The 10,927-nt window shown below is 33.5% G+C and overlaps 1 protein-coding gene across 2 annotated transcripts in view; it reads left to right on the top strand.

The window, feature by feature from the left end:
- The window catches only part of Dok6 (docking protein 6), a 500,909-nt gene that overhangs the window by 286,673 nt on the left and 203,309 nt on the right, over positions 1-10,927 (top strand). For both annotated transcript variants that reach the window (XM_087191445.1, XM_087191446.1), the window contains exon 5: positions 7,140-7,329. In XM_087191445.1, the coding sequence (XP_087047571.1) occupies positions 7,140-7,329 (190 nt within the window). The remainder of the gene's footprint in view (positions 1-7,139; positions 7,330-10,927) is intronic.

Raw genomic sequence — 10,927 nt, 5'->3', positions numbered from 1 at the left:
ATAAATACACTATCCAATTACATACATCAATTACTAATAATTTTACATCTCATTTACATATATAGGTATATATAATTCATAATTTTATTCATGTTATTTAACTTTATAATGTCTACATATTTTAAACAATAAATGTTAACATATGTTTAAGCCTCTTCATTGTGGAAGACTCTGTAATTAAAAGCCAGATAATGAGACAGAATAGAAGATATCAAAAAAAATTTTATATAAAGAGTTGTAGAAAGCCTAAATTATTAAGTCACCACAGATCTAAAGAATGCCTTTTTATGTGGGACTTGTACTTTTGAGCAATAGATTTAAGAGGAATGAAAGTAAAAATGTAAGGAAGGTAAAAGTCATTACTAAACTTATTATTAGATTTAATCCATCCCTGGGGAAAATTTGATGAGTTTTAATATTTACTGATCTCTTGGCTTTCAACTGTTTAAATGTAATACTTTGTCTCAGTCACTTTCTCATTGCTGGGACAAAATACCTGACACCCACAACTTAAAGGAGAAGAGATTTATTTTGGCTCACAGTTTCAGAGAATTCAGTCCATAGTTGGCTAGTTCCAAGACAGGAAAAGCACGGTGGGAGGGTCTGGTGGATGGAGGCTGCTCAGACCACGGAAGCCAGGAAGCAGGAAGCCCAGACAGGCTTTTCCTGGCTCATACTTGCAGTGACCCATCTATACTGACCAGACGCCACCTACTAACAGCACATTTAGCTACTGAACTTGCCCCCCTGATCCAATTACCTTCCAAAACCCTGCCTCAGACTACATAAGAATTTGAGGGGACACTCTAGATATGAACCAGATCATACTTCATTTCATATTTCATCGTTTTCTCTTGACCTGACTTTTAAACCTACAACTTCTGAAGTAGAGGAAAATGCAGTAGCATAGATAAAAACTTTAGACGTTCAGCTAAAACAAGAGGATGTTTCTTTGAAAAAGATTGCCATTCAGTCAATTTTTCCCAAATTTCTTTAAACTAAGGAAACTACAAAAAAATGCATTTAATGTTTACGCCTTCTCAGGCACTTCATGTTTGCTACATGTTAAGTGCATGAAATTAATATACAAATTCTAAAGCCTACTTTTGAAAATATTATTTGTTACAAAGAAAATTTAGCTGTGTACATGTGTCTATTTCCCATATGTTTCTCCTTTAAAAACAGTTTTGTATCTCTTTTCTCATAGAATGGAAACTATCAAAAAACTGTTTAGAGAGCTCATCTCTCTCCTGCTTTTTGCTTGGTTATTTCTACTCACTGGGTGGTGTTTTTCTTCACATCAGACTCTCCAGCTGTATTCCCTTGCTTCTTACACACTCCACTTACCTTCTACCCTCCAGGCTCAGACTAGCAGTTATACTTGGATTAGTTCCTGTCCTAGACTAGACCTACTTAAAAGCTCACCAGTTGAGGAAGGAAGGTTTCTGCCTTCTTTTGGACCAATGACCAGTTTCTCACACTCTGACTGGAGTCTCAATGACCTTTTTCACTGATCAGTTTTCCTATGCAGTTGCCCTTTTTTTTTTTTTTTTTTGGTACTGGGGATCGAACTCAGGACCTTGCACTTGCATGGCAGGTCCCGGAGCCACTGAGCTAAATCCCTGGTCTGTAGCTGCCCTTTTTTTGCCAGGCTTTAATCAATTCAGTTTCATTAAGCCTGGTTTTGTAATAACTTCTAGACCAATGATGGTGAACTTTTAGAACTTTCAATGATAAACAGCCAGCTGTTGCATGCATCCCATAGGTTCCCCACCAGTGCTGTAGATCTTTCTGCAGATGGGGTCTGATCCCAGGGTCTCAGGCATTTTGGGGACATGGTCTATTCTTTTGGCTGTCTTAACCCATCCCTATTTGCAAATGTAATTTCAAATCTAATGTATCTTTATTAGACAAAATACTTAAAGAATTATTTCATCTTATTGTTTTGCACATTTAAAATGAAATTATATTTTCCCATATGTCAGCTGGCACAGAAATATAAGTTCTATCAAAATACAAATTCATGAGCAAGCCATTTGGGCTTTTTAACTATAATTTTATAGCATATCTGGAGCTATACATACATGCTATACAGTATGTAGTAAATACAACATTTGTTTTACATAACTTTTTGTATATTTTAATCTGACATTTATTTTACATCACTTTTTCAAAAATTTATTTCTTCATTCACCAGTTTTTACAAAATTAATAGAATTTTTATTCATTTTTTTTCAGGATATTATTATTTCTATTTGGACAAGTAGTTTCCTTTCCAATTCTTTTGGATACTTAGAAATGGTTGTATAGTTTTTTAAATAGTATTTTTGTTATTATTGTTGATCATATTCAAAAAGAATATATTTATAATATACATATCTTGAATTATAAACAATCTTCTACTTACTTCTTTACTTTTTATGCTCTTTTTTGTTCCAGTTATTCGTAAGAATTCTTTCTAAATCAGTAACAAGTTGGTTGCGATGAGAGTAATTTCTTTGAACCACTAATAGAGAATGGTTTTGGAAAAGATGGACTGGTTGTTTCCTACTAAAACATGGCATCACTTTCCAACAGCATCAATTTAGCTAGTATTACTACTTCCCTGGCCACATTTTGAAATAGGTTTCAGAAAGTAAGAGATCTCAAAGTGTGATCAACAGAATAGCAGCCTCATGATCTCTTGGGAATAACTAGAAATATAAATTCTAGCCCCAACCCAGAAGTATAGCAGTATACCAGAAGCAATAAGGAAGAAGGGAACGCAGCAATGTGTTTTTATACCAGCCTTGCAGGTAATTTTGATCCATACTGAAGTCTAAAAATCAGTACTGGAAGCAACAAATACAAAATATACATTCTTAAATTTAAAAAGTAACATGATAAGAAGAGGTAGTATTAGGGACAGGAAGGGAACCAAGGAGAAGGGGAAAGGGAAACAAGTGTGAGGGTGGAGTGGCACACAGTTGTGCTCAGTGTGCGCGCTCTACGACCATGTGGAAGTGTCACATTGAAAGTCACTCTCTTGTACAATTAACACATGTTAACGAAAGGTTACATAATTAGAGTTTTTTATTTTTGGTACCAGGGATTGAACTCAGGACCTTGTGCTTGCTAGGCAGGTGGCGGAACCACTGAGCTAAATCCCTGGCCCATGATTAAAATTTTTAAAGTGCCTGTCTGATAGACTTGTGTTACAAAGGTAAACATTTTAAAAAATCATTTTAGTGGAGCCCATTTTAACCACTCCAAATTGAAATAGTCTTTCCAATAAAAACTTTAACAAAATTTCATAAAACAATGTGTTTATGTCATGAAGGAAATAAAATATTCGCAGCCAATGCAGTGTTTCTTTCCTCATAATGGAATCTGATGTACCATAGGTATGAAGTTGAAATGCTGCCATCCTCTTTAGGTGCCTGAATTTTCTTCTGGGCTACATTAGCCCACTTTTTAATTGAATGTGAAATCCTTGGAAATTAAGGATATAAAGGAATAATTTTGAGGATTTTGAATTTTAAAAATTGAAAATAATATTTATTAGTATAATTTCTGTCAAAACTTGCAAGAAATAATGTCAAAAAGATTAGAGAAGATTGGAGCATCCTTAAGCGTAACAAAAAGGGGCTACCTTAAAGTACTAGGTTAAAAATTGCTTAAAAATAGGGAAAGCAAAAGGCAAGCCAGAGGGACAGTTGCCCACAGGTAAATATCAGTGGCATTGTGTTGCCTAAACTGGTCCTGGAAAGACTCCTGGGCAAGTTATCCAATCACTTTTTATTTGTTTGTAAACATGCCTACATGACTGTTATCAGGTGTCCTCTATCATGTGAATCTTATCAAGTTCACTTCTTTGTGATTTTACAGCTTTTTCCAGTGTTCAATATAATCTTCCTACTTTTTCCCTGTTCATTATTATTTGCTTTTATATGCTAACATTTGAGTATTGTTGTGGTTTAGATCTAGAAAGTCCCCAAAAGTCTCACGCATTCAGAGGCAGGGCTTTTGCAAGGTGATTAGATCATGGGATCAATATATTCACAAATGGATTAATCCATTGATGAGTTCATGACTAAATGTGCTGCTAGGAGAAGGAGCTTGGTTGGAAGAAATATGTCACTGGAACTGTGCTTGTGGAGGGCATATACCCACTTCAGCTCCTCCTGTCTCTCTGCTTCCTGGCTGCTATGGGATGAGCACTTTCCTCTACCATTCCAATTTTTGCTTTTGAGCCAACCAGCTATAGACTGAACACTCTAAACCCTGTGAGCCAAAATAGACCTCTCCTCCTTTACATTTTCCTAGTGATAGGACAATAACAAATACAAGCACATAGACATTTCAATAAAAATATAATAGTTCTGATGAGTTATTATTTATAATGTTTTATGTACCATCCATTTGATGGATGCTTAAAGTCAAGATTTTCTACATGTTCTATTTTTCTCTAATATCAAGGTCTTGGCATGATTATCATGGTAAGTACAGCACTAAGCTATATATGATCAATATCTTGGAAGAAGTGTTATTTCTTGGCATTCTTTGGTTATTGTCACACTCAAATTGATGGAAAGGAAAATTGGTAGAGGAAAATTTTTCTTTCCACTTTTTATACAATATTGTCTTAGCTACTTTCTCCTTGCTGGGACAAAATATCCAACACCCATAAGTTACCAGAGAAGAAGTTCATTTTAGCTCACAATTTGGAGAGGCTTCAGTCCATAGTCAACTGGCTTCAGGGCAAGACAGCATGGCAGAGTGGATATGGCAGAGGATAAACAGTCCATGGCAGGGTAGCCAGGAAGCAGTAGGCACTCTTCCAGACTATACCCACAGTGACCCACCTCTTCCCACTAGGCTTCAACTCCCAACATCAAACCCAGCTATAAATCTATCAGTGGAGTAATCCAGTATCACACACCCATGACCCAATCACCTTCCGAAAGTCTCACCTATGAGTGCATGAGACTTTCGGGGGACGTCTAGATATAAGCCTTAACAAGTGTTTTCCCTATGCACAACACATGCCATTGAAATAGATTAATTCCAAATGTAAAAGTTGAACTTCATCAAACAGATCTTGATATTCAGGCATTATTTATATTCCTGAGTCAACCCATTGTGTTCAAGTTTCATTTATACTCTTACATGAAATCATGCCACTTTTATTTATTAGTTGTAATCACATTTGATTGAGCATTACAATAGGAATATGAATAATTCACTTAATGCTAAATGTTAATACTTTACTTGGTCACATGCAAGAATTTTAAGATATATGGAATCAGTATATATTTGGGCCTTTCCATTGCATGGGACAATGTTCTTTCTTTGTTTTTCAGCTATAAAATTGATCTCCATTTGTCATTTCCTTAGGAAATGAATATGAACTGCATATATATATATCAGTTTCATGTGTCAATAACCTAAGTAAATATTAAATCATTAGTTTACCTTTTATCCAAACTATCCAGACAAATAAGTATCAATTTTAGTCATATGGCTATTAAATTTTAAGCTACCATACTTAACCCATTTGGAATCTGATATTTTGTTTTGCATCAGAGAACTCTTATTGTGTAAAATATTTCCTAGTCAAAAGATTCTTTATATATAATGTATATACAGTACAGGCAATTCCAGCAGAGCACCAGCAAACATTCCACATTTAAGATTGTGGCATTATGATGAATACATTCCTAAACATATCAATCCACTTCCAACTGCAGCCATATTATTGTGCTTTTCAAAATAATTTAACCCCAGTGCCTCTAAAGCACTCTTTTTTTTCCCTTAAATTCTTTTATTGGTACATCTTAGGTATACATTACATTTACATTTATCATTGGGTACTTGTACCTGTACATGATGTATCATTTTTTCCTCATTCCCTGTCCTCCCTTAACCCACTCCGGGAAGGGGAAAGGAAAGAAGGGAAAGGAAAAATTATGAGAAAGGGAAAAAACAGAAACAAAGTCTTTCTAAAGCACTCTTCACAATTAAATTGTAACTCACAGAGATTTATCTGCTGGTAACTCTTAACCTTTTTGTTATCATGATGTCATTTTTCATAATTCCTCAATTTTTGCATCCCATATTTATCATGGCATATATTTATTTTATTGATACAGTTGACCAATATTTATTGATCACTTGCTATAAACCAAGGATATGTTGTGGGATTTAGCATAATTTTTAGGATACTTTATAGAGCATACCACTTTTTTTATTTCCTGAAAATTACAAACTAGCCTTCTTTTTTGTCTCAAAATAAAGTACATTTAATGCATTTAAATAGGAACCAAGGGCTGAGGCATTTTTGCAATAGCCTTTGAGATACACAGAAAGTTATAAAACAAAGAATAGAATCATGTCTAGTAGGATTTTGAACTATAAAATATCCAGGAATTAAATAAGTTATGCACATTTATTTTCCTTATCTGACCAATGTCTTAAATTCTGCAGAAAGCAGAATGCTTATCTAAATGATTATCTAAAGCTAGTATATCCTGAATTTGACCATGACTACAATTTGTTTTGACATACAAACTAAATTATTTTTGCAATGCTTAAGTAGCTAGTCAGTCTGATTGTGCACTAAATACTTCATGTCACAAAGGTGAAATAGAGTCAGTTTTTGCTTAAAAAGAGTAAGTATCTAATTAGACTCTATGAAGAACCAACAAGTAAGCACCATTTGGTAAAACCTCCACTTAGTTTTTATCCTTATTTTCCCATTGTATAATTTAACCACTTCATCTTCATCTTAGAGAACGCATGCCATGAAAAGTTATAGAATGGGTAAGAGTGAAATAATGATTAAGATGGAGTGAAGAGGGAGGGAAAGCAGGGGAAGGGTAAATAAACACAATTAACATGTGTTACGTGCATGCACCAACTTTCCATGATGAATGTAATCACTATATACTGCAAACGTACTAATAACAATTTTTAAAACAGAATAATGAACTTTTTTCATACGCAAAACATAAAGAGGTATGGTTTTGCAGTATATATTGAGGCCACCGAGGAATGTGACAACATTTGCTAAAGTATAAGTATACAGATTAATACTGTGCTGCTAAAAAACTGTCACATTTCTTTTAACTTAATTTTCTCCCTGCTTTGTTTCTTTGCAGAACGATTCAATGTTTATCTCATGCCTACACCAAATCTGGATATTTATGGTGAATGCACAATGCAGATCACTCATGAGAATATCTATCTCTGGGATATCCACAATGCCAAGGTTAAGCTGGTGATGTGGCCTCTCAGCTCCCTAAGGAGATATGGTCGAGACTCAACGTGGTTCACATTTGAGTCAGGAAGGTAAGCTCTCACACGGAGACCAAGCTCAGGAGGTGGGGAACCGACTCCAGAGAGAAAAATTCTGTCCTAAGTTGCCAGAGATGCCCATTGTTTTTATATAGTTTAGAAGTTAACAAATACAAAATTTTTCAGATTCTCATTGATAATATGAAGGAATAATGTACTAATTCTATGGCAGATTAGTCACCCCATTCAAAATAAATTTTAATCTCTTACACTAACATCAAGTTATTTTAGTCATGCAGAGATTCTTGCAGTAGTATTATCAAACTGTTTTTTGCTTTATGCTCGTAAAAGATTCCCATAAAATTAAATATGTCCTTGCTTGCACGACATTTGTGAGTTCCATATCTGTAAGCAATAGGAAATGGTGTTTTTATAAAATAAATTAAATATCCCCTTTTAAGTTTGTAGTAAGTTATGCCACTCATTCATCCAGATGTTTATGTTAATGATATTACTAGTTAATTATAATGTCAATTCAGAATGTAGAAATATTGGCACATCCATAATTTATGAAATGTGTAACTCAGATTTTAAACCTAGTATATCAAGGCAAATATATTGGTTTCTCCATCACACCATATGGTTTGAATCTATAAATGTTTGAAATGTATGCTTGATTCACAATCATTATTCATAGACATGGATTTAAACATGAGGTACAACCAACAAAATTGATGTTTTTTTGCAGTAACTCCTTTGTGCTATTGTTGTCTGGGACTCAAGACTTAGGTTTTTGAATTTTGTATAAGAAAAGTATGTATAATGCATCAATCTCCATATGGTAGATATGATTGCCACATTGTAAAAATGAATCTATACTCCTGAAAAGTAATTACTAGTGAGATTTCATTGCACTTGATATAGCCATTTTAAGTTCTAAATTTCTTCTTAAAAAACTGTTAAATATTTATTCAAGATTATATTCTAATATCCATTTAGGGTAGGGCTCTTAAGATTTTAAGGAGAAAAGAAAAACCTGAGTTATAGTAATTTTACCAGTCTATACTACTTTTGCACCAAGAAAATATTAAATATATTAAATTCTCGACTGTGCTGATTTCTTTGAAGAATCTTGGATCTTTTGTTTGCTTAGTAGCTAGGAGCTCCTTCAAATCAATTTATCTATTTCTACCTACCTAGATATTTAAAGTAATAGTAATTATATTATAGATAACTGTTGAGAAATAAAAATTCTCATAGAACAATGAATATTTTAGACATGCACACTATTTAAAAATTATATGATTATGAAAAAGAGATAATATTTTTATAGAGTCATCCACCTAAAATCCATAATACATTGGGTTTTTTACTGACCTTAAAATTTAGGGCTAAAATGATTTTTCTTGTTTGTTTGTTTTTCCCTCCTTTGGTTTTTTGAGACAGGGTCTCACTATGTAGTTTAGCCTGGCCTTGAACTCACTGTGTGGCCCAGGCTGGCCTCTAACTCAGCATGGTCCTCCTGCCTTAGCATCCTGAGTGATGAGATTACAGACTTGTACCACCACACTCAGCCATTTGCTTATTTGTTTACTTTTTTCCCCATCACTCAGTAACACTACCTCCAGGTTAGCCTGCCCTGTCTTTCTCCTGGGTACATCTACCTTCCTTTTCTTACATAGAACAATTTAACTCTTATCTGCTTCATCCTTAGAAGAGGCTTCTTACTCATGATTTTAAATAAATAACACTTAGCTTAGGTTTTTTCCTTGGTTGTTTAGAATTTTCATCCCATTTATACCCCTCTGCATTAGGTTTTGCTAATTTCCTTTTTTATTGTCTTTTTTCATCTTGTTTTTGTATTTTTGACAATTTCCTATTCTTTGAACATCTTTAAGGGGAGTGAACTGGCTCTCCGCGAGTTTTAAAATTGTTATCCTCAACCAAAGTTCCAATCTACTTGGTGCGCATCTTGATTTGTCTGACACCAGGAGTTGGTCTTCTCTGATCATGATGATTTCTAATAACTTTAAGTCATATGAGAAAACACAAGTATATTAGAATAAATGAAGTCCATAGTTTTCAAAAATTCTTATTGACTTGCATAATTTTTGTTTTGTTGTCTGCCTGAATAGCTTTTTTAAAAATTAGCATCTTAATATCTGAAAATCATCTTGGTTCCCACATTCCTATGTACTCTGAGAATCAGAGAGAGTTAAATTTACATCACAAGTCTGTTGGTTAACAATTTAACTTAGGTATTTGACTCCTCTGTAGTTGCATTTTCTCCTTTGAATTGGGAGAATCATAATTTCTATTTTCTAGTTATGTTTAAGGAGGATGAATGAGTTAGTGTGTGAAGCTGCACGTGCCTCAGCATTGCTACCTCATGGGTGTTTAAGACTATGACTACTTACTCTTTCTCAGAACTTACATAGGGTGCATGATTCTAGTTTCTGAGTGAAGTTTCTAGCTCAGTCTTTCAACTCTCATTGTGCCTAATTCTTCGAAGGTAGACCTTTAGGTAAAACTACAGGAAATGTGGGCTGAAATAATCCAAGCACCACTCTTAGGAGAAACCTGTTTTTAAAAGCTTAAGAGATAAATTGTGAATCCTACTTTAGAAATAGAAACCAGTGTTACTTGCCATGAGTCAAGAATTTGTGGCTCATTGTGGAAATGAGACTGGCCCCGTAAGACTTTGGAGAACAAATAGAACAGAAGTACTGAATGGCTGTTTTGTTTTCTCTCTGGGCTTGGAGGAAAATTATGGATTAGTACTGTAGGTGTCTATTTCATTAAGAGTCAATAGGATATACAAGAATTCTCTAATTTACAATGTGTAATTCTTTGGAATGAGTTTATGGTCCTGTATTACTGTCCTTTGGAAAATCATAGAAAATCAAATTTCCATACACTAAAAAATATTAAAGGGAACACTATACAAATCTATTTTGATAAACTAGTAAAGCTAAGACAATAGTTGCAGCATATAAGGTTAGTATACAAAAATCAATTTTATTTTAAATGAAAAAAAAATTTTACTTTCAATTTAAAGTAACAAATTTAAATGTATTTCTTATCATGGTATCAAAATAAAGTAAGTGTAAGTGTGTTTAATACAATATGTGCAAAATGGTATGTTAAAAACTAAAAAATAGCTTAGAGAAATTTTAAAAAGCATAATAAATAAGCAATATGTACATGTTAAAGAACTGGAAGATTCTATATTTTTAAAGTGATGTTCTTCTCCTAATTAATATGTAAATTAAAAAATCCCAACTGGCTTTTCTGAAGTACATCACAAGTTGACTCTAAAAGGTATTTGGAATTGCAAAAGACCTAGAATAGCTAAAATAATTTTGAAAAGAGCATAATTAAACCTAGCTACATATGGCAAGATCAGAGATCTGCTTTTATAACCAGGAAAAATTTTGGATTTTTTAAAGTTTTTAAATAAATCACTTTTCCTTAGCGTTGAAATTTTTATTTGACTTATGTGGTATAATTTTAAAGCTTAATGCAAACTTTTGAAGCTGTGAGAAAGGAAAACTTAAAAATCACTCCTAATGTTTCCTTACTCAGATAACTCAGATATTTTAATGTACTTCTGTTCAATGTATTTTAAAATGAATAGATATAAAAATATTTA

This window comes from Heterocephalus glaber, unplaced genomic scaffold (genome assembly GCF_053883595.1).
Source record: "Heterocephalus glaber isolate CG9 unplaced genomic scaffold, H.glaber_assembly_v1.0 deba00000331, whole genome shotgun sequence".
In the NCBI taxonomy this organism is placed as follows: Eukaryota; Metazoa; Chordata; class Mammalia; order Rodentia; family Bathyergidae; genus Heterocephalus; species Heterocephalus glaber.
The sequence above is the reverse complement of the archived record's forward strand: the minus strand, read 5'-3'. Positions and strand labels throughout refer to the sequence as shown.